This window comes from Saccostrea cucullata, unplaced genomic scaffold (genome assembly GCF_032062105.1).
Source record: "Saccostrea cucullata isolate Sc308-1 unplaced genomic scaffold, CSIRO_AGI_Scuc_v1 ctg5215, whole genome shotgun sequence".
Classification (NCBI taxonomy): Eukaryota; Metazoa; Mollusca; class Bivalvia; order Ostreida; family Ostreidae; genus Saccostrea; species Saccostrea cuccullata.
The window spans coordinates 27,351-52,189 of NW_026940463.1; the positions used below are offsets into that span (position 1 = coordinate 27,351).

At 35.1% G+C, this 24,839-nt stretch overlaps 2 protein-coding genes and 1 long non-coding RNA gene across 3 annotated transcripts; 2 read left to right on the forward strand and 1 right to left on the reverse strand.

Annotated features, from left to right (window-relative positions):
* Nucleotides 1–209: 209 nt before the first annotated feature.
* LOC134255448 (ficolin-1-like) lies at nucleotides 210–8,467 on the forward strand. The gene is made up of 7 exons (XM_062737979.1): nucleotides 210–216; nucleotides 533–574; nucleotides 1,021–1,160; nucleotides 1,263–1,359; nucleotides 1,562–1,726; nucleotides 6,779–6,985; nucleotides 8,244–8,467. Exons 1-7 carry the CDS (start codon nucleotides 210–212, stop codon nucleotides 8,465–8,467), a joined length of 882 nt encoding a protein of 293 aa, XP_062593963.1.
* Nucleotides 8,468–9,018: 551 nt separating this feature from the next.
* Nucleotides 9,019–13,928, reverse strand: LOC134255450 (uncharacterized). Its single transcript, XM_062737980.1, has 5 exons — nucleotides 13,902–13,928; nucleotides 12,077–12,367; nucleotides 11,632–11,780; nucleotides 11,000–11,109; nucleotides 9,019–10,106 (listed from the first exon to the last, which is right to left on the reverse strand). The coding sequence occupies exons 1-5, from the start codon at nucleotides 13,926–13,928 to the stop codon at nucleotides 9,019–9,021; spliced, it is 1,665 nt and encodes a 554-aa protein (XP_062593964.1).
* Nucleotides 13,929–21,611: 7,683 nt separating this feature from the next.
* LOC134255445 (uncharacterized) lies at nucleotides 21,612–23,340 on the forward strand. The gene is made up of 3 exons (XR_009989549.1): nucleotides 21,612–22,143; nucleotides 22,334–22,443; nucleotides 22,701–23,340. It is a non-coding gene; the product is annotated as an uncharacterized LOC134255445 (long non-coding RNA).
* The last annotated feature ends 1,499 nt before the right edge of the window (nucleotides 23,341–24,839 follow it).

The window sequence follows — 24,839 nt, forward strand, 5'->3', positions numbered from 1 at the left end:
GTGGACCAGGCTGTACGTATTTTGGCGTCAATTTGCATGTTAATAAATGTCGAGTTTATTCGGGATGTCATCCGGGTAATTTAACAGAAGTTCAAGTAGGGTGGAGGTACTTCAGTCCGGAATCAGAGGGTATTTCATTTCAGTTATAAATAATCGTAACAAACGTAATGACCTTTGCTAAACATAATTTATTACAGCTACTAAATAATATGAAAGGTATGATAAAAATTAGATATGGTGAGAGAAAGAGAATGAAAATAAGGACTATAGAAAATTGATAATAGAGAATTATTTTACACAATTAAGAAAATTTCATAAACCATTTTGTTTTCAGAGATAACAAATTAAATAAATCTAGAATGGCTTATTCTTTTTTCAAACCTTTTAAAGTTTTACTGCTATACTTTTCAAAGACGGCACAGAAGTGGTGGGAATCAAGAACATTGTAAAGAGTGAATTACTATACATATTTATGTAAATAATATAAGTTTCGTCTTGCTCCCTTAAACCCATTTTCTTTTATTATTTTTAGGAAATACAATAAAATGGAGGTCCTTCAATCTGGAATCTGAAGGTATTTCATTTCAAATATAATAAACGTAACGAACATAACGACTTCCGCTAAACATAATTTGTTGCGGCTACTGAATAATATGAAACGTTTAATGAAAATAAGATATGATAAAAGAAAGGAAAAGAAAATAAAAGTTACAGACTATACACCGCCCGTATGCATGAGGATTATAGAAAATTTACAATAGAGAATAATTTTACTGAAAACGGAGATTTTTTAAAATATCATTCTCTAGAGATTTAAAAGTGAAATAAATTGAGAATGTCTAATAATTAATTATAATCTTTTGAAGATTTTATTATTTGACATGACCTTATATAAATAGCCGGAAAAGGCCTGATTAGGACACACGAGATTGAAAGGAGTGGCTAAGATACATATTCCTATGCATAAAAATTTATATTTCAAGACTGTTTTCTTTAACTCCATTTCTTTTATAATTTTAGGGAATAAACGTCCACTGAATTGTAAAACATTGCTCACTGATGGTCATACTTTGTCTAATGTTTACACTATATATCCCCGTGACAACCAATGGTCAGTATACGTCCAGTGTGATATGACCACCAAGGGTGGAGGATGGACGGTCAGTTTAATTATTATTCAATCAATTAGCATTGAAAGATGACTGACAAAAGATATCAAGATTTGTTAGACTAATTTCAAAAACAATTCTTCATAATTCTAGGTTATACAGAGGCGCGTTGATGGATCAACCGATTTTGACAGAACTTGGCAGGAGTACAAGGAGGGATTTGGTTCTGTTAATTCATCTTATTGGTTGGGTATATACATTTTGAATCATTTTAAAAAGAAAATTGTATCTCTATTTTAAGAATATATGAAATTCAGTATAGACATATATTTGATCGTTTCAACTTTTTTTTACATATAAAATATGTATGTAAATGGCTGTCTTTTATAAATCAGTCATTCCTTTTTCCTCTATAGCTTTTACTTAATCAATATTACTATAATTTTTTTTAGGAAATGACGTCATTCATCTATTAACCAAAAACAGTTCGTCTCTGTACGTGTCTATAACTCTGAACAATGGAACCACTCTATATCAACAGTACGAGGAGTTCTACATAACCGACGAGACAGACAAGTACAGACTTTACCTGAATGGACCGACCACAGGAACACTAGGTGAGATGTATGTTTAATAGCTCACCTGAGCCGAAAGATCAATTGAGTTTTTTCTGATCTAAGAGTGCCTGGCGTCTGTTGTCTGTGAACGTTTCACATATTCGTCTTCTTCTCAAGAAGCTATGAGCCAATTACAAACAAACTTGCCAAAAAACATCCTTGGCTAAGGGGATTAAAGTTTGTTCACAAGAAGTTCAACCCATTTTTGCAAGGGAAATAATTAAGAATTCGTGACAATTTGGCGGCATCGCTTGGAAATCTCCTCAAAACAATTGGGCAGAAAAAGCATAAATTTATGCAAAAGCTTCAATGATGTTTAATCTTTTGATTAAAATTAGTTCATATCATAAACCATGGGTTAGGGCGGAGTAATAAAAGGGACAGGGGTTCGGAGTTTCAAATAGAAATATAAGGAAATGTTTTTAAATATCTTTTTTTTAAAAGGAAAACAAAACATTTGTCTTATTATAACAAAAGTATCCTCAGGTAGTGTAGATTCGAACACGTTCAATTTATGATGGGAAGTGTCACAAAAAGCCACAAGAATTTCTCGTAGAAATTTATAGGAAAAACATCTTTAAAAATTCTTTCTTTTAAGAACAGCCTAGCCATGATTAGTAATGTTGATATGGAGGCAGTCTAAGGCAGTATTTTTTTTTACTTTGCCACCAGCTACTTTTTTTCAATTCTTGACTGATTTCTGCTTCTGCCAAGTCAATGAGCATAAGTGAGAGATGTCGCCAGTAAGTATCACCACAATTTACTGTAGATTTTACGCGATCACGTGACGATGTGATCTCAACACTTTGGTTTTCTGAATCCATATCACCACTCCCTGCAACCGATGACGTATTTGTAATACACGGTATACATGACAGTTTTTTTCGCTTATCAAATGTTCCTTGAAACAAGAGGCCCACGGGCCTTATAGGTCACCTGAGTATCATGTAACAACTTTCCAGCGATTGTATTTGGTTCGTGTTTTAATCCAAAAGCCATGAAATTCACAAATTTTGAAGGAGGCACCATTGCTTATGAAAGGGCAGATTTCATAGCATTAATTTACTTTCAGTCAAAGTAAACCCCTGGTACCCCTGACCCAGCGGCCCTGAAATTATCTATTTTGAAAGAGGCCCCTTTCTTCTTTATAAGGCCAGCATTTTTTTATGTTTAGGTTTAGTTATGAATATGAGAATAAAAATATCCCAAAGTAGAAGGAAATAATAAAAAAATTTGATAAATCAATTATTAACATTTGTTCATTCTTTTTTTATGCTATTTTAATAGGCTCCTTGTCACTGGACACATAATGCTTACAAATAGGAAAGTAGAACATTTAATTGCTTATTTCATCATCTGCAAGTTTGGGCCAGTTATATAAATTTTGTGATGATGGTCAAAATATATTCTAAAAAATCAATTCTTTAAAAGTCTTTCAATATATCTTCTGAATCATTTTTTAAGTATATGTTAGGTGAATGTGTAGACATTGTTCTAAAATTTACTTAATGCCTAAAATTATAATTCCTATCATAAATCAGAGAGGGAGTATTGGGGAGTAGGGTGAACATTTTTTCAATTAAGTGTAAAATAATTTTTCTGGCTGATACAAATGATACTACATGCCTGTATATATTTGTATATTCTTGCCTTTTAATAGTTGAATTTTTTTTTATTTCTTCGGGTTATTGTTTATTTCTTCCTCAAATGGACTAAACTTCTCCCATAGTTTTATTCATTACATCTGATGCATAAGCAACCCTTTTCTGAAGAATGATGCTTAGACTGTAAGCTATAACAGAGACCTAAACAATGTCGCTGGCAATATGCAATAGCTACCATGGGCAGTTTAAAACCTGGGGGAGGAAAATAATTTACAGACAGATACTTTGAAACGAATACATAATTATCTCACCAGCATGTTATTGTGCAACAAAGTCGTCCGCATTTTATTTGTCCTTTGAACGGGTGAAATGTTTTGAATGGCACTCTTATCGATGAATTTTACAGTAAACCAAGCTTTCTTCTCAGATCTAGCTTTATTTACGCGCCGTTTCATCTTAAAACCGGAAGTGCAAGTTCGTAAATTTGAAATCTCGATCCCGACTCAAATTTGACATCGAAAAAAAAAAGTTTTATTTTTTTCTGAAAATTCAAAACCTTGAGTGGAGGGTTTGTAAAACTGAAAATAAAATAAATCCTGGCCTTAAATATATAATTAGATCATTAGTATGTTAACCAGGAGCAAAGGATAAGATGTTCAAAGAATTCATGCATTGCACTATATAATCATTAGAGCCCTGCCCTAAAACAAGAACCCCTGACCCTGGGGCCATAAAATTCACAATTTTGGTAGAGGCATTCTTGCTCATCATAACTTTGTACTTAGTTAGTTTATTTAATACCCAGGAGCAGAGAAGAAGATCTTCAAAAAATTCCTGTATTTTCACTATATAATCAATAGAGCCCCGACCTAACACCAGAACCCCTGACCCTGGGGCCATAAAATTCACAATTTTGGTAGAGGCACTCTTGCTTATCATAACTATGTATTTAGTTGGTTTATTTAATACCCAGGAGCAGAGAAGAAGATTTTCAAAGAAATAATGCATTTTCACTACCTACTTATTTAGCCCCGCCCTAGCACTAGAACCCCTGACCCCAGGGCCATAAATTTCACAATTTTAGTAGAGGACTCATTGCTAATTACAATCATGCAAACAGTTTGACTGCTTGATGTCCAGGAGTAAAGAAGAAGGTTTTTAAAGATTGCATTAATTTTAGTGGTTTTGGCCCCATCCCTCAGGCCCCAGGGGGGCAGGGATCATGAAATTCACAATTTCTGTTCCCCTTTACCCATAGATGCTTTGTGCCAAATTTGGTTGAAATTGGTTCAGTGGTTGCAGAGAAGAAGCTGAAAATGTTCAAATGTTAACGCACGACTGACGACGGACGACACACGACGCACGACGACGGACGAAAACAGATAGCAATAGGTCACCTGAGTTTACTCAGGTGACCTAAAATGCTTTGTATTATGCAAATAAGAAATGTTATTGATCACTGATAATTCCCTTTTATGGTAATACTTCCCCGAAAAAGATACTGTGCTCAACCTGTTAAATGTATAAAAATTAATGTTAGCAACCTAATCGTAAATGGAGGTGGAAGCTAGGTTATGATTTCGATTACTTTGAATCTGAACTAAGAATATTTACATATCCCTTGAGATACTGTGGATTTTTTGCTTATAAGTTTGAACTTTCATTTATGACTTAGCCTACATGTACCACAAGGGGTCATGTATTGAAGAAATTTGAATCTTCATTACCTAAAGATGCTACCATATAAATATTCCCAGTCTTGGCTCTGTTGTTCTTGAGAAAGAACATCTTTAAAGATTGTTCCAAAATATTCCTAAATAAAACTTTAATCGCCCATTGTGGCCGCGCCAAACCCTGGGGGGTCATTTGTTCAAACTTGATTCTACATAACCAAAGGATTCTTCCAAAAAATATGACCAATCATGGCTGTTCATGTGTTATTGTTGAGACTTTTTAAAACGGTTTTCTCCATATATTCCTATGTAAATTTCAATTATCCATTGTAGCCCCAACATACACCCAGGAGTGATGCTTTGAATAAATTTGAATCTACTGTACCTATGGATTCTTTCTTATCAACAGAACCAATTATAACTTTGTTGTTCTTCTGAAAAAAATAAGATTTCTTAAATATTCTTTGGGTGAAAATTTTATCGTCCATTGTGGCCCAACCCAAAACCTGGGGGTCATGATTTGAGCAAACTTGAATTTACACTTCCCGAATATGATTCCACATTAATTTTAACTTTCCCGACCCAGTAGTTTTTTAAAAGATTTTTTAAACATGTCACCAAATTTCTATACTTTTTCAATTATTAAATATTTGTATTTCTTCATTATCTCACTTGAAAAAGGGCATGACCATTGATTTGCTCAAACTTGAAATCCAGTTAACCAAGGATACTTCGTTGCAATTTTGACTGAATGTGGTTCAGTGGTTTCGGAGAAAAAGAGATATTCATGATCTTAAGAACCCTTAACACCAAAACACATATAAAAAATCAGCAGATATACTTTAAAAATTTTATTTAGTCAGATTCCAGTCAGGAATCCTTCTTTTGAATAGATCTTTTTCAGGAAAGTTGATCACGCCATGCCATTCACTACTCTATTATAGGAAATGATATAATTCATCAATTAACCTCCCCCCACCAAAAAAAAAAAAAAAAAAAAAAAACAACAGAGCATCTTTCTACGTGTACACGTGTACATTACTTTGACGACTGGAACACACTTCATCAACAATACGGGACGTTCTCTGTAAATAACGAGGAAGATAAATACAAACTTTACCTTCTGGACCAACGAAAGGGACATTAGATTGGTCTTCTGTTTAATCGTTTGGATGAATGTTGGATCTTTGTGGATGTTTTGTAAATTTGTAAATTTTTAACGAAATATCAGTAACTTAAGCAGTAGAAAAGTTTTGAGTGATAGAAAAGTTGAATTATGTCACGGATATAATATCTGGGAATTAATTACATTTCAATATTACTTTACAATTCGTAAAATGTTTATAAGTAGTTCCCTTTCCAACCTGAACTTTTAAATAATGTACGTATTTTATCCGTAAATAGTTATTATAAAGAGAAAGATGGTTATGGTATCTATGGATAAGTAAAAACTTTACGCAAGTTATTTTTATCTAGATTTTAATATAAATTTCGAGAGATAGTATTTTATCCAGTATTTTAGTTTAGTTAAAACTCAATGGACAAAAATGTAGTGTATCTGTATCAAGTGAAATTAAATCGGGTAGGTGGCAATGTTATCCAGCTATAAAGATGACATTGGATAAAACACCAATTAAATTACCAATCTAAAGATCATGATTTAACTGTAGAATACACAATAATATTTTATAAAAAGTCAGTTTATCTGGAAATGACGACATTTATAGGGTCATATACCTTGATTTTCTTAATTTTCATTTTCTTTACTTCTACAGGTGACGGAATGTTAGACACAGGGGATTCTACTAAAGATCTGTCTGGGATGTACTTCACCACCCTAGACAGGGATAACGACAGAGCTAGTGGTAACTGTGCTGGCTGGGGAGGAGGCTGGTGGTTTAACTTCTGCCATAACGCCTTCCTGAACGGCCCCTGGTACCCGGGACACTGGATCGATCCGTGGTCTCCCACAGTGAGGGATGGTACAGAGATAAAAGAGACTGTTATGATGATAAAAACACACTTATAGTGTTTAAGGTTTTTTCGACAGAAAATTTAATGAATTTTTGGATTTTTTTTTTTGCTTTGTTTTTTTTTTTCTCAAAAAAAAGAAAAAAAAAAAAACACAAGCACTGAATAGTTTTTTGCAGATGATTGGTTTAGTACATGTACTACCATATTCAGTACTGCTTGTCTTCGCAGCACAGTTTAGGTTACAAAAAGGAGGCGGAGCCTAATTTGTACGGGAAAACTTGACTATGACATCATACACAATATACCTCATACAACATTTCTTTAAAATACCACAAAATGAGTTTATGTGCTAATTTAACCTGTAAGAAGTCATCATACTACATAAAAACTTACTTCAGCGTTTTGTTTTGTCGTTAGTTAAATCCCACATAACAAGTTATAAACAAGTCACTGATCGCAATATACTTCATAGTTCCGAATAGTCTCCCTATGCCCCGCCCACCTTAGTTACAGTTACTAAGTCCCACATTATGGCGATGCTGAGTACATCAGCGGATGTCGCGACTGACAGTCTTAGGTCTATTTCAGACGATTTTTGCGTAAAATATTTGCCAAATAGCTAAAAATTGTCGGACAAAGTATTGCAAAAGGGTTTAAATTACTTTACGCAAGGTTACATTCACGATATTAAGATTTTTGACTCGGATGAGTCCGTGCAAGCTACAGCATGATGCTGGAGATCGATGCGGAAAAATCAACCCCCACATCGTCTTAATTTGGAAATTAAAAATGATTCCATAAATGAGTCACATTGTTCCTGTAAAGTTGGGTATGTGTTTAATAAAAATTACTAATAACACCCACTTTCTATACGCATTTCACAAGACAATAATGCAAATGAAACGGCGGTTGTGTATTGAAAAAAAAATGTAAACATTACTGTAGTGACGTAATCTTGTGCGGCATGTGTATGCATTATGATTGAAAAATTCATTAAATGTAAAACAACATAATCATTAAACAATTTATTGTCTCATTCCTTGATTTATTTCCTGATTCGAGTGTGCAATTTATAGCATATATATTACCGAATTTGTTGTGATAAGGCCATGCTTTTAAACAGAAACAGTTGCCTAATCCAGAATTTTCAATTGTAGCATTTTTTTCTAGACAAATCATGCATAATTTTTTTTATAGACACTGACAATTATTCATGCATTTCTGATATACTTTCTTCCAGCTTAAATGGTCACTGCTCTCATATAGTTGGCCTTATAAAAAGTTTGCAGGGATTCAAACTTCATAACTTTTCCAATGTACCCGAACAGCAAAGCTGTACAAGTATACCACAGCAGTGGCATGTGCCCAGGGGTTCTAAAATTAAGCCTATTCCAATCAACCATTTAGTGGTGGCAAGGCCCACAGAATCCCGAAAACGAAAACCTGTCACATGTCAGATTGACTTAGATCAAGAGTATGTGAAATCCTAGATAATTTTTTTCTTTTCTTGGCCATTGCATTTTACACTTGTTTACATGTAGATGCAATTCAAGATATTTTAAAACAGTATATATTTACATATTTTAAAAGTTGAATGATAAGTTTTCATTATAAGATAAATAAAAACAAATCTTGATTCATTTATTATATTTAATAATAGACTTCCCAAAGTGTCCGCAAGTGACATAATGCAGCTGAGTTCGTTGAAGGGAACCCCTCTAGAATATACGATATCAGCAGATCATCCACTTGTAAACACACCCCTTGGTGATGTGCAGATAGGCTCAATATTGTCATATCAGGTACAAAAAATTATTACATAAACATATGTATTGAAAGATTACACAGATTATAGAATTGGGGCATCACCTGTACAAGACTATCAATATCATGTTAATAGTATACATAATTATATCATTGACTAAAAACTGCTTTTTATACATAATTATGAAGCATTCAGTTTCTCCAACATTTCTACAGAAAGATGGTCACACTTCGATTTTTTCCTTTAACAATTTAAACAAATAATGTTATTTTTACATCAATTTTCACTGTCTTTGACAAACACATCATGGAATAAAGTCAAGTGACAACATACAGACCAAATTTTGTTAATGTTTTTAAATAATGATGTAGGAATGCGAAGAGAAAGCATTTTGTAAGTTTTAACCTTTGCGATAAGTCTTTCAATGTGCACACGATGCTTTGCAATCTTCTCAGTAAGCACAGTGTCTGAAACTGACATCTGGCATGTTGAAGAAGCCATTGGTGGAATATTCAATACCAAATTTAAATTACTTAATTCCCCTCTAACAGTAAACCCTTTATCAGCCATTATAGCATCACCATCTTTTACATAACCTTTTAATTTTAGTGATTCAAGAACATTGTAAAATCCCGACTGTTCACAAATTTGTTTATCTGATATACATCCTGTAAACAATTCCGATGCAAAAATCACTGAACCATTTGGGTCACAACCAATTAAAGCTTTCAAAGTAGTACTAGACTTATAATCACTGTAAAGCTGACTTTGCAAACCAAGTGCACATGGTGCTTGTGTTCTAAATTCAGTACCATCAATAACTACCAAAGTAGTAGGGTAATCATTTTTAAAATCTTTAGGCATGTTATTAATAATTACATCACGATGAGGCCAAATACAAAGTTGACCCAACTTAAAATACATCAATGAAATCCAAGTATTAAATACAATTCCAGATGACTGCAGTGATAGTTTGAACCTAACTGACAAATCTTTCAAACCAAAGTTATGCCTCAGTCTACATAAAGTTAAAAAGAGTCCATCTTGCAGTGACAACTTTTTAATGTCTTTTCGACCTTTTTCATAATTTACTGAGGATCCATCTGAGACTAAAAATGCCAATAGACCAGCAAATCTTATATATACAATGCCAGTGTAATATTTGAACAAATTTTTCAATTTTCCCTCTCTTCTTATCACTTCATCGACTCCAAACGATGGCTTCTGATCCTCAGATGATAGTTTGTCTTCAAGTTCCTTTATTTCCTCTTTCAGGGTGCAGATTGTAGCTTCGTGCTGCTTCTCTTTTTCTCTTAACACATGTAGCTCAGTTGCCATTGCAAACATCTCAATTGGAGAAATCCCTAAAAAAATTGAAAGACTGATTTCAATCTGATACTTACTTACACTTATTTCAGTTTTATACAAAGTCCAGTTTTTTTTCAGACAAATAACATTAAGGAAGTTGAGCCACCCATATCAGATGGTTGTGGCAATACTGATGTATTCCACCCAGCCCCTGTACCATTGCCACAAGAGTATATGGATTTGAATTTGAAGTACAAAGAGTGTGATCCCATTAAAATTGAATTGTATACACGAGAACAAAGTGATTCAGCACAATGGTACAATGAAAGAAAGAATCGTTTGACAGCATCTAATTTTGGAAAAATTTTGCAAAGAAAGTCGACCCCTAATGACAAATTTCTTGGAAGCATATTTAACATTAAAAAGATTTCCGCTCCTTCTTTAGAATATGGTAAAATCCACGAAAAGGATGCAAAGTCTAGATACTTAAAAGACTTTCCAGCTAGGCATATCCACACCTGTGGGCTAGTTATTAACAAGGAGTTTGCCTTTTTAGGGGCAACTCCTGATGGTAAGGTGTGCGACAATGGTCACTGCAGTCTTATTGAAATAAAATGTCCATATTCTGCTAGGAATATGACAATTGCGGAAGCATGCGAGAATGTGCGAGATTTCTTTTTGTGTAAAAACAATGAAATCACATTGAAAAAAAATCATGCACATTATGCTCAAATTTAGGGCCAACTCATGATCACAGGTTGTGCATTTTGTGATTTTGTTGTTTTCACACAGAAAGATATCTTTGTGGAGAGAATACAGCCCGACCTTCCGTTTATGACCACTATGCTGGAAAAATTGTGTTTTTTTTCAAAACCTATGCAAAGCCGTTTCTTGCTACACATACAGTCCAAAATTAAGTGAAGCAACTAGGAAATATTTGAATGCTTACAAGGTTCTTCTGTTTGTATAGATATATGGTTACCACTGTTGATGTTGATTGACGTTTCAGTTTCTGTTGTTGAGTTCAAATTTTCTCCATGTTCTTCTATATCTGTTGTACTATAAAAAATTAAAAAAATTAGTAAGAAAGAAAAAGATTTTGCGTCTGTCATGCAATGCCCACAATTAACTAGCTGGTTATAATGGCAAATAAAGTGTGCATGAAGTTATCAAAATTAAAAATTTAAAAGATTATAATAATAATCATAAATTATGGTACATCACACTACATGTGATCACCGAGACCTAAAGGTATCTGGTGTTTTTGCAGCAACTATCTCTGATGGTATGTTTTTTTCACTCTTTGATGGATAAGTTGTGATCGATGTAATGAATGGAATAGACCCTTTCCCAGTAACTGCGGTACTGTTCTTTTGCGGGGCAAAATGATATAGTTTGGTGAAATATGACATAAAAGTAATTATTTAAAATACTTCATTTAATTATCCGTCAACAAAAACTTCACCAAACGTTATAATTTTGCCCAAAAGTGTACTACCGCAGTTACCGTGAAGGGGATAATTAGTCGATTGCTGGTCATTATCTCTGAAAACTAAAAATTGTCAATTTGTGGGTTTTTACCTTAGAATCCTTTTTTTCTTTGACACTGGGTTACTCTCAGTGAATGTGCTAGTCCGCTTGGGAAGTGGCCTGGTCGGTCTAACAGCTGATCCATCAGCTTGTAATGGGTCAGGAAATTCAAGGGTTGGTCCATTACCTCCCACAAAATGCTGTAAATAATTCAGTAACATTGACCGCAATGACAAACCATTGGATGTTTTAAAGACTATTACATAAATAATAGCAACACCGGAACACACATACATATCAATTACCATCTCTTGCAATATGAATAACATAGCCAAACTTTACAAAGATGTGTAAAATCGATGCATTCCGAATTTGTACGGTATGCAGGTATGGTATATTCCTGAAGTTCTCGGCCAAAAATTGCCGTGTATACAGCTAATATTTTAAGACTCAGTGTGCATAACAGTCATAAACATTAAATTATAACCAGATGTACCTTTGAACAAACAGCTTTGTGTTTGTTTATTCTCTGAATGTTCAACTGTTCGTGTGGACATCCGCAAGCTTTGATCCACCGAAGACATTTCTGGAGATTTGTTTTCGGTTTGGGGAACAAAATAAGCTTAACACCGTTCTGTAACCTCTCAGGATATCTCTCGTCAACATTACACGTTCCCCACGCACACCGCAAACCATTGTTTTTTTTTAACAAAAACTTAGACTTCCCACAACTTGTCAAAGGTTTGTTTGTGGGACAATATGGCGGCCGATCGAAGCGCTTCTCTGACTAATTATACGGAACAATCTGATTGGCTAATAAAATAAGTTTGATTGACGTGTCGGAACTATGACTTGTCAATATGACGTCATTTCTTACAACGTGACGCAGTTTGTATGCAGTGAGAGACAGATCAAGAAATATTTTCTGAACAAAACATGTATTCTATATTTAAATAAAATATTTTTTACAGATAATCTATGGTCCAATATCTTGAATTTAATATCTTCTTTACTATTTTATTAATATTTTTTCTGTACATTACGTATTTAATTGATACCGCCGTATATTTGTATTCAAGTACATTGGAGGGTTATGTGGGGGTCTTTATAAATCGATCTAGTGCAAGGGCATACACTATATGGATCAAAGTAAGCTTTTACATTTTAACAATAGAACTATAAAGGTATCTGAAAAGTGCTGCGATCCTACTGAAATCGTAAAAACAATTTAATTATATCAATATTTCATGCCTCTGACCAGCAAAAAATATAGCATACTGTCAAACAAGTATAATTTAAACAATAAAATTGCAGAATTTACACAGGATCGCAGCACTTTTTAGAAACTACAATGCGTGTTGAAAATATTTATATATTAAATTTTAAAATTTAACTTGTTTATGCCTTTGCACTAGTGATATTTATATGTAACATCAATACTTCAAGTCAATGTGCTAAAATCGCGTGACTACCGCATCACGTGACTAGTATTAATATAAAATATAATCGTCCTTGATATGTAGTTATTAATCATAGTTACAATTATCCGATATAAATAATGTACTAAAATAATCGCCATCCTGATTGCGAATACATTTTTAAATACAAAATTTAGTCGATATTTCCACTGCGCACCTTAACTGTACTGCGTTCAGGCGCGTAGCCAGCATGGAAATGAAGTGTACGCAGAAAACGGCCGGGGGTCTAGGGGCCGCCCTGAGGCCCCCAGTTGGTCCTGGATTGTACGAAATTTTTCAGTCATTTTCTCGCAAAAGAAATCACGATAATATCACTTTTCTCGAGCAAACACTTAGCTTAGTTATACTGCTTCCATTGATACTTCGGGAAGAGAACGATAATTTATCAAATTAATTTACGCATATATTGGTATTGGAAAAAAGTTTCCAAATGCATCAAGATAACAAGGAGTAGCAATTTCAATATCGTTATCATTTGAGTTTAAATATTTCAAAATATAAACGGGGGTGTTGTTGTCTTTTGATTAACTTCATATTTGATGGCTGAATTGATTCGAGAATGCTCCAATTATAATATAATTCTTTAAATTGGTAACATCAGTAAAAGAAGCTATACATGTGTAACGGGCGGTTGCCCAATAGTCCCAGAATCAATTAACAGGAATCGATTTCAGTTTTATTTATTTATTTAATTACAATAATAAAACATCTATAACAATGATGACAATGCTTACAGGTCAAAATAGACCGCTCTCTCCTCCAAACACGTTCACTTCCTTCCGTATAAAAATCAGCACTCTCAAAATTACAACAGTCGTCAGTAAATAATACCGTCGGGCTAACCCGGACCGGGACGTACTGTGACGTCATACTCATAACATAAAAATGACGTTTAGCGCAAAATCAATAGAACAATAAGTATTACGCTAACAAAATAGCAATAGGTATATTTTATACATAATAAACATAGACTTATGCTAATTTAATATCAGTCAATGTACAAAAGTAATAATCAATTACTGGAATATTGATTAATAAATATTCAATAAAGATCTCAACTGTCACACTCCCCCCTTCCCAAGACCTAATGTACCATGTACATTAGTCTAAATTACTAGTATTAATTCAAATATTCAATGGACATTCAATGAAAATCTGGACAAGTATTAATGCTTCACATAAAAGCATAATTAATGATACTGACATGTCATATAATAAGCAATAAGACATATACATATCTCATAGTATATAGTAAATACTAGTAGTTAAGATATAAAAATGTTAAAGCAAACAGTAACAACATGAAAATGATTAAAGTTAATACAAATGAATTACACTTATTATACCAATGTCTCACTGTTCACTGTTCTGGAAAAAGTTCCTCGCGCTCCAGGAGTTCCGATATCTTTCTCTTCAGTGCGCGGTTCTCGCTTTCCAGTTCTCGGAGGGACGATCCTGGTTTTTGAAGTTGTTCTAAGCGCTCCTTGGACACCAAACGCACACGGGCGATTCTATCTATTTGGCTACCCAGTTTAACGATATACATTTGAAGTGAGTCCTCAGTGGAAGGTATGGGAGGGATATAAAAATCATCATCACAATATGAAAGAGTCTGTGTAGATCTGGACTGGGGTTTCTTTAAATAATCGGCAACGGATATTTTCTTGAAGTTGGTCTGTGTTGCTAGTGTTGCAGGTTCCATCGAAGAAAGAGGAGGTTCCACCATCGAGCAAGAAGACGGCTCCACCAACGAACAAGATAACGGTGCCAACGACGAAGACGAATGTGCCAACGAAGAAGATGACGGTTCCAACGACGAAGAGGACGGTTCCAACGACGAAGAAGATGGTGCCAGCGTAAAAGACAGATCCAACGAAGAGAACGGCTCAGTCACCGGGGGAGGAATCACCACAGTCCCGGGAGCAACGTTCACCATCGAGGGGAATCCTGTGGAGGAAGAAATGCCGGCTGTCTGGGAAGTCTGGGCACGTCGGAAGTTATATTTCAAAAGCCCAGGGTCGATATAATTCGTGGCCCTAACCATCTGGCTGGTTGCTTTGGCAATAATGGCTTCAAGGATGGAAGGATTAGTCTGCTTATGAATGAATTTCAGGTGATTCTTCATGTCGGATTTTCTTCTGACCAGTGCATGGCATCCTTGGTGAGGGCACGCCCACTTGTGAACCTCCCGAACGTGACGCTCTTCCCAATGGCGCTGGAATTTCGCCCTCGATGGGAATGTCCCCTGAAAATTGCTATCTGCAATGGGGCATTTCATGTTGGCAACATAACCAAATTCCTGGATGTCCAAGTCAAAGACGGACTCTTCGAAGTAAAAGTCATCCTCAGCCATGAGGTCTAGAACATCTACTTGTCCATGGTCAATGTCCATGTTGAAACTTGACATAAATCCTAAAAAATAATAACATACTTTCAAATTCATAAACACGACAAAAACTGAAACTTTTATACCTGGTTTTCCTGAACAAGACCTTTCTCTAGTCTAATGTTCAAGTGAATACATTTCACTAAGTTTCTCACAACGTACAAAATCGTGCATCACTCAATCACTCATGCAATATCAACAATTGCTTACATGTACGAATACAGTCGATACACAACCGAAAGCAGTAGCCCATGGTGTCAAATTACATATGTATGCATGTATTACGTACAATAATCTCAATAATAACTATAACCCATTTCATATGAGTATAAAAATAATATTATTTATTAAGGACAATCTATGTCAACGAGTTCAACTTTTCACTCATGGATCTATGTTCATGGACTTATGTAAATGAATATTTTGTTACTCTCTTAATTCTTACGATGGACTCTACAACACCAACAACAAAGACTAATTGTTAATTAAATATGAATATATAAAAAAAAATTATCCAGTGTATTATATTTATGGACTATAAATAACTTTAGACTTGAGGCGTCTGCCCCTTCTACTGAATCGTGGTGATTCGGGTCTAGGTTCAACCCTTTCATCACTTTCCTCCTCAGATGCATTGCTATCCTCAGCAATTGCAAAATTGTCTTCAGATGCATTGCTATCCTCAGCAATTGCAAAATTGTCTTCCAAGTTAAAGTCCACCCCCTGTCCCTCATCTGACTCTAATTTCTGTTTGAGTAATTTTAGATGGTCTATTTTTAGTTTTCCGTCACTACATCTTTTTACTTCATAAGTTATGTCTGATAACCTTCTGATAATTTCATAGGGCCCTGTCCACCCTAAACCAAGTTTTTGATTTGCTTCCGGTGAATACTAATGTTTTTGGTTCAAATGACCTTATCTTTAATTTCGTATCATAATAATGCTTTTGTTTCTGAAAACTACTATGTAAATTTTCATGTGCATAGTCAAATGCGTTCTGCATTGCTTCTGTTAACCATTCGACGTATTTTATTGGACATTCTACAGGAGCGTCATTAGGGTGAGTCGATGACGCTGTGATGAGGTCTATAGGGAGTGAAGTCTCCCTTCCTAGCATTAAGAGGTTTGGGGTACATTTAGTACTTTCTTGTACAGAAGCGCGATAGGCCATAGTTAAAAATGGTAAATGTTCATCCCAATCGTCTTTGTAATCGTTAACAAACATCGCTAACATTTGTTGTAAAGTTCTGTTGAAGCGTTCTATCATCCCGTCTGATTGGGGATGAAAGGGCGTTGTCCTAGATTTTTCTATTTCAAAAATATCGCACGTGCGTTTGAAAAGATTTGACTCGAATTCGCGCCCTTGATCTGTATGAATTCTTAGAGGCGAACCATATCGGCATATAAATTCACAAATTAACTTGTCAGCGACCGTCTGTGCAGTGTGGTCTGGCAGAGGATAGGCTTCTGTTCACTTTGAAAAAAAGTCCCCGACTACCATAATGTACTGATTGCCTTTGTCTGTTAAAGGAAGAGGACCCATTATGTCTACTGCGACGCATTGTAGGGGTCGATATACTGGCTCGCGTTTCATAGGCGATTTGCCCAACCCTGGACCGGGTTTCCTACGCTGACAGGGAAGACAGGTCTGACACCAGCGAGATACATCGCTTGTCATCCCTGGCCAGTAGTACCTAGCCCTAACTTTACCTAGGGTCTTTTCTCGACCTAAATGTCCAGCTGACTTTGTATTGTGTAAATGGTTCAAAATTTCGATTCTAAGAACTCTAGGCACAACTGTTTGTAAATATGTCAAACCATTTTCGTTTTTCCACATTCGATATAAGATTTCATTTTCAACTTTCAATAACTGTCGCTCTCGTATTAGAGCTGTCATTTCCATACTAGTACTCTTTAATTTAGATATATCTTCGCCATTTTTCAAACACTCTCGAATTTGACCAATAGATTTGTCATTTATTTGTGCTTCTATCAAACTTTCCTGACTCCACTGAGGTAACCAGTTTGGTTCCTGCATTTCCCGTTGTTCGGATTCTGAAGTCTGACATGACTTATCAGATTCCTGTGAGGACGCATCTTTGTTTGAATTAGTTTTCAAATCTACGGAACTGACAATCGCAGAGCTAACTTGCTCTTTTCCACATTGGTCACACTCAGCGCGTAAACATCTGCGTCGTGGTCTACGCGATAACGCATCTGCATTACCATGCGATACTCCTTTGCGGTGTTCGATATGAAAATCGTAAGTATCGAGTAACGAGAGCCATCTTGCTACTATTCCTTCCGGTTCTTTGAAGTTTTTGAGCCAAATTAAAGATGAATGATCTGTCCGGATTAAAAAGTTCTTACCACTCAGATAATATCTAAAATGTTTCACAAAGGAAACTACAGCAAGTAATTCTCGGTATGTTGTGCAATAACTCCGCTGAGAACGAGAAAGAGTCTTGCTAGCATAAGCGATGACTCGCTCCTCGCCATCTTGAATTTGTGACAAGACCGCGCCAATTCCGGAATTACTCGCGTCTGTGTCTAGCACAAATTGAGCGAAACGTGTGGGGTAAGACAAGATGGGTGCGGAAATTAAAGCTTCTTTCAGCTTTTGGAATGCTTCGTCGCATTCATCGGTCCAGGAAAATTTTCTGTTTTTCTGAGTAAGTTGCGTTAATGGAAAGGCTATTGTTGAAAAATTTTGAATAAATTTTCTGTAGTATGACGCAAGACCCAGAAAACTTCGAACATCGGTAACAGATTCAGGATTCGGCCAGTCGTTGACTGCCTTGATTTTCTCTTCATCGCATTTTATTCCGTCAACTGACACAATGTGTCCTAAATATCGAACTTCATCTTGGAAAAATGTACACTTTTTGGGTTTTAGTTTTAATTTAGCACTTTTGAATCTGTCAAAAACTTGTTTCAAATTGTCTAGAGTTTCCGTAAACGTTTTACCAAAAACAATCACGTCGTCAAGATAAACGAGACAACGTTCCCATTGCAACCCGTTTAGAAGAAGTTCCATAAGTCGTTCGAATGTCTTAGGACTGTTGGCCAATCCGAAGGGCATTACGCGAAATTGGTACAGCCCACGGTGAGTCGCGAAAGCCGTTTTAGGCTTATCCTCCTCTGACATTTTTACTTGGAAAAATCCTTGAGCGAGATCTAAAGTACAGTAGTATTGGGCACCTGAAAGTGAATCTAAAGAATCATCGATTCTCGGTAAAGGATAACTATCTTTGATTGTTTTCAAATTTAATTTTCTATAATCAACGCAAAATCGAGTGGTATTATCCTTTTCTTAACCAATACGATGGGCGCTGCCCATGGTGATTCACTCGGCTCAATGATGCCTTGATTTAGCATTTTGTCTATTTCTTCATTAGCTATCTCGCGTTGGTGTATAGGCAATCGCCTAGCAGGAATTTTTACAGGTGTTTGATCTTTTAACCTGATTTTGTAGTGGACTAGGTCTGTTTGACCTACTCGTCCATCTGGTCCGACAAATATATCTGAATACTGAGCTAAACTTGTTTAAGTTTATTTTTCTCATCTGCTGACAATCTGTCAGAAACATCAGACATAGGAGGACTTAAATGTTCTGGTAAGTCTTTGGTTAACAGTCCGTGATTGTCTTGTCTAACGTCTTTAGACGCTTGTTTTTGTTGATAAATTTCTGTTACAGGCTCAAGAGAAGCAACATATGCGTTTTTCTTTAATATGACTGTCTCTGGGGTAGGGTTTAAAACAGAAAACACCACTTCTGAGTCTTTTGACTTTATTATTGACTTTGGTATAATGACATGTTTTTCACCCATATAACCTTCAAATGGTTCTAAAATACTGTCAATTTCAGGCAATTTCCCTTTGATTTTCCCTTTCAGAAATATTTCTGACTCTCCGGGAATTTTACATGTTTGAATTAACTGAACGCGAGCGCACGAATTTTCTGACACTGACTCATTTGTTAAGGCCAAGTCAAAATTTTTGAATTTCAAAACACCTCTGCAGGTATCAAAAGTGACATGATTACGAGCTAAAAAGTCTAATCCGAGAATTCCTTCGAGATTTCCTAAATCGGCTACCATAACCGATTGACTGAATTCGTCATTCGCGATCCCTAAATTCAAAGTACAGCGACCTAACACGGACATAGGTTCTCCATCAGCGGTCGTCAAAATAGACGATTCGTTCTCCAGTTTTACATTTCTCAAAGAATCGAATATTTGCTTCGACATCAGAGTAACCGCAGAACCCGTATCTACAAGCATTTTAATATCTGAGTTTCCTACTGAAACTTTTATAAACCAGCAGTGTTGAGAAATAGCTAATCTAAAGCTATTCAATGGCCTTACATTTTTATCAAATTTTTTATCACAATTGTTTGCCTGAGCTGAGCCTATGGCCTCCATCCCAGCTCGTTCTAGTTTAAATCAGTATTCTCCTCGGACTGTTGTGTCCTTGGAGTCCTAACTGACTCGTTTTTCGCGTAACTGAGTTCTTCTTTGGACAGTTGCGACTTATATGACCTTCCTCATTGCACTTAAAACAAGTGAACTTTTGAGAGTCTCGTGATTTGATAGGCGGGCGCATGTTGTTTCTCTGTTCAGTTCTCTCTACCTGATTGGGTCTTTCCGGTTTATTTAATAAATTCTTTAGAGATTCTTTGACATCTCTCATCGAATTCTCTAATCTATCAAGTCTAGATATCTCAAGGTTTGAATGACGTGAGGTTTTCTGAATATTCTTTTCAGAATTTCCTGCGTTTGTCAAGGCCATAACATTCTAATGAACGGACTCGTTCGGTTTCCGTAGTACATTGTACGAACCCTCAAAGGCCTCAAACTCTACAGCTAATGATATAGCTCGATCCAGGGTGCTCGGGTGTGCGAACTGAATATGTCTTTTGATATCTTGATTTCCTAACCCGGAAATATACTGCTCGACAATTAAACTCTCTCTCATTTCTATAGGTATAGACGGAAATGCGCGACTCGCGAGAGGCTTAAGCGCATAGCCATATTCGACTACTGATTCTTCGCGATTGCGACGTCTATTTCTAAACTCACAGCGATATGCTGTAACTCGTTCAGGTGGGCAAAATCTCTGCATTAATACAGATTTTAATGTCTCGTACTGACATAAAATTTCTCTGGGTAATTCTCCTAACACGCGCTGGGCTACACCTCGTAGACTCATAGCAAGTTGAAGCGCTTTTTCATGATCATTCCATTCATTCCACTCAGCCACTTGCTCAAAATGACACACATAATCATTCCATTCAACTTTATTTTCGTCAAAAGTGTCCGGTTCTTTCGGCTTTCTATTTACAAGCTTTGTACTTTTCTGTACATTTGCAGCTTTTTCTCCAAAGTTTGTATTTTCTAAGTCATTGTAAAAAGCGTGTTCATTAAAATCGACATTTGCCCCTTTTGGGCCTCTCCGAGTCACGTGATTTGTAAATGTTGACGGCGCGACATGTTTAGAATCGAGGGGATTTCTTGTGTTTCTTTCACGTTTTGGATTATGTGTGAATGTTTCAACTATGTCAGGAATATTTATTCTCCTATTTGACACTCGTTGTTTTGAATCACACGATAAGTCTTCATTCATACCAAGACAGTAGTGAGGATTTTCTTGTGAACATGAAAACAAATCTGATTCAGCGTGCTCATGCACTTGTGTATCTGGAAAGAGGTACGGATCACGTTTCTGTGATGAAAGATCAGTGATTGAACTACAATTTCTGTTTTGCGGACAAGTACAAGTGTTAAATTCATGATCTGATTTTGAAAAACACCGGGCATTGTCTGGATAAGATTTAGGTCTAACGACTGAGTTATCGTTCTTTCCATGACTGACAAGAGGCGGATCATACATTCCATGATATACGCGCTCGGACTCGTACTCGGTCTCTGAACAATCGATGTCTAGGGGTAAGTTCTGACGTTTGTTACTAGTTACTGATTGGAAGATCTGTTTTGATCTAAGGTAACAGACTTATCGTCTGTAGTCGGTCCGCGCATTAAGAAACTTGGTGTGAAAAATTTCACAAACCCATTAAAACCACTTGACAAGTTGTGTAAAAACGATTCATTTGAAGCCATTGGCTTTTTTTTTCTTATACTATATTAAGATATGTTAAATATAAGCTTTTAATAAATAATAACATCTTTATCCAACATCTCACGGTAATTCCATGTTACTATAGAATTAATAAAAATAATTATTCCGAATTAATGTTGGATCCGTGCCGTACACTCGCGCAGATTATACGTATACAGAGCGAATCCAAGAAGTCTTATTTTATTAGATTGTGCTTTTGTTGTGTGTATTAATTCTATAATCTTTCTTTTCACAAAATATAAAAAAAATTCAAATAAACTCATAAGAATTTTCACACTGACAATTAACCCCGGTCAAGCTGCATTACTTAAGATCCACTCCCCAAAAACCTTCGAGATATCAGATAAGGAGTGCCTCTCGCTTACTTGGTCAGTTTCAGTGTCAGGATAACCTTGTTATGCAATTTTCTTGCTGGGCAGAGTATAGCTGTTTGCAGCTTATCTAGGTCAAAATTTGAATTCAACTGATGGACAAGAAGTGCGCGTCTCCTTGCTGTTCATATTTAATGTGTTTTCAAGCTATATACACAAGGATTAAGGCTGGAATATCAACTTCTGCTCAGTAAGTATTATTTCCTTTTCATGAATTTAAGAAATTAAGTTTTTTAGTATCTGTTCATCATTTAATTCTTGTTTTATAAGTACATGTATATTTGAAATCTGGTTCTTGTATTATGTGTTTTGTTGATATTCATTTGGTTATGAAATATAAGCTAGTATACTAATATATTATACAATTTAACTAATTGTAGTTCGTCGCAAGGTTAAATCAACCAGTGGTGCAGAGAATTGATTGTATAGTTAGCCTTGATTGCATCAGATTCTTCGCCCGTGAAAATTATACAAAGGAATGCAACATTTTGTAAGTACACTATGTATATGTAGGTCAATAACATTTTTCTTTAGTAATAATTATTGATAAGCATACTCATACGAATTTTTACATGCAGTTAACTATAATTCTTTTAATCATGTTAATTAAATCCAAGTACCGGAATATATTCCTTTGTCTGATTTTTTTAATCATTCATGTATATTTATTTTTATCGTTTGAAATAACGTGTTACGTACATTTTATCGAACAAATAGCTTTAACATCTTTATTTCTTTTATCAATAGGCTTTTGCTTTAGAGGGTGGATTCTCCTGTTCATTTCTTTCATTCGTGGGACTTAACTATATGCGTGATTAAAATCAATGGATCCGCCACTTTGTGGAACTTAGTAGTGTAAGGCAGACGCGTACTTTGAAGGACCTGGATGTGATTACTGTGACCCACTTTTCACTAGGAATATAAATTTTGTCAAGCAGTGATTTTTTGAGATTCATTGATTGAATTTGAATTTGTGTTTGCATTAAAAATACATGTAAAATAAATTCTCTCACAATCATAATACTGGATTACAACTTATCTAAATATTACGCAACTTGAATACATTTTGTTATTAGAATTTGAAATGTATTTGTTTTTAAAGCAAAATGTTATATGAATTCAACGTGATTTCAACCAAATATCAACGTTTGTACAACCGAAAAATTTCAACCAAATCTCAACCTAATTTCAACCAATGTTCACTTTTGTTCAATGTTGATATTTGACGTTGAAACAACGTTGAAGCTTCAACGTTGCCTCAACTTTCATTTGCAACCAAAAATCAACCATAAATCAACCAAAAATTCAACCCTTTTTCAACGTTTATTCAACGTTGAAAATTGACGTTGAAACAACGTTATATCTCAACGTTGACTCAACTTTCATATGCAACCAAAATTCAATGTTGATTCAACGTTGAAGTGCAACGTTGATTCAACGTTGAATCAACGTTGAAATGCCTGCTGGGTTATAAATATGTCCAAAAATAGCATTCACAATTTATTAAAAAAAATAACCTTTTTTGAAACAATAATTATATTGAAGTGTTAAATGTAAATGCCATGCTTCATATAAACTCATATTCAAAATTTTATAATGGTACTAGCTATTGGCACAACTCTTTTGAGTGAAAAAAATTATAATGTATGCGTTTCATTTATTAAGTATAATTATTATGTATATAATATTTTCTAACAATGTAAACAGCTGTGTGTATGTTGCGAGAAATCGCTTGGATTAGAAGTTAAAGACACCTTTATATTTTGAACTTAAAAACTAAAGTGCTCAATACTCGGTTTACCCGTTGTATCTACGTTAATTTTTCCTAACTTTCCTAAAGTTGAAAATACGTTGCATCTTCCACGTTGTTTCAACGTTGAAACCAAGAGACAGTCAACTTTGCATTTTTAAATCTTGTTTTAACTCCACATAATCAGAAAATACTCAACGTTGAAAACATGTTGAATCTTCAACGTTGTTTCAACGTTGAATATCGACGAGAATTCAACGTTGAAAATATGTTGCAGCTTCAACGTTGTTTCTACGTTGAAATATCAAAGAACATCAAACGTTGAGAATATGTTGCAGCTGCAACGTTGTTTCAACGTTGAAATATCGACGAACATTTAACGTTGAAAATATGTTGCAGCCCCAACGTTGTTTCAACGTTGAAATATCGACGAACATTCAACGTTGAAAATATGTTGCAGCTTCAACGTTGTTTCAACGTTGAAAAAAGGTTGAGGATTCAACGTTGAAACCTCAACGTTGAAACAACGTTGAAATATAGTTGATCAACGTTGCAACCTATATTCCACCTCCTTTCAACGTTGAAACAACGTTGCGTGCCTGCTGGGAATAATAAAACATCTATAACAATGATGACAATGCTTACAGGTCAAAATAGACCGCTCTCTCCTCCAAACACGTTCACTTCCTTCAGTATAAAAATCAGCACTCTCAAAATTACAACAGTCGTCAGTAAATAATACCGTCGGGCTAACCCGGACCGGGACGTACTGTGACGTCATACTCATAACATAAAAATGACGTTTAGCGCAAAATCAATAGAACAATAAGTATTACGCTAACAAAATAGCAATAGGTATATTTTATACATAATAAACATAGACTTATGCTAATTTAATATCAGTCAATGTACAAAAGTAATAATCAATTACTGGAATATTAATTAATAAATATTCAATAAAGATCTCAACTGTCACACATGTATTATAATTCATTTTGTTCATCATAATTTAAATTGTTTTACGACAATTGTTCATTACCTCTACGGAAATTTAAAATCTTTTGTAGTAGTCCAAGACCTTTGTAACTTTTTCTTTCGATCAAAGTCCCTTAGATCACTTTCCTTCATCAAATATT

Excerpts from the sequence above, each read along its gene's own strand:
- LOC134255450 (XM_062737980.1), bottom strand. The coding sequence starts at position 13,928 with ATGACGTCACAGTACGTCCCGGTCCGG. Across the intron at positions 11,110-11,631 it reads AAGAAAAAAAGGATTCTAAG|TACAACAGATATAGAAGAAC; the intron begins GTAAAAACCCAC and ends AATTTTTTATAG. Across the intron at positions 10,107-10,999 it reads TATACAAACAGAAGAACCTT|GGATTTCTCCAATTGAGATG; the intron begins GTAAGCATTCAA and ends CAATTTTTTTAG.
- LOC134255448 (XM_062737979.1), top strand. Across the intron at positions 575-1,020 it reads CTTCAATCTGGAATCTGAAG|GGAATAAACGTCCACTGAAT; the intron begins GTATTTCATTTC and ends TTATAATTTTAG. Across the intron at positions 1,161-1,262 it reads CCAAGGGTGGAGGATGGACG|GTTATACAGAGGCGCGTTGA; the intron begins GTCAGTTTAATT and ends TCATAATTCTAG.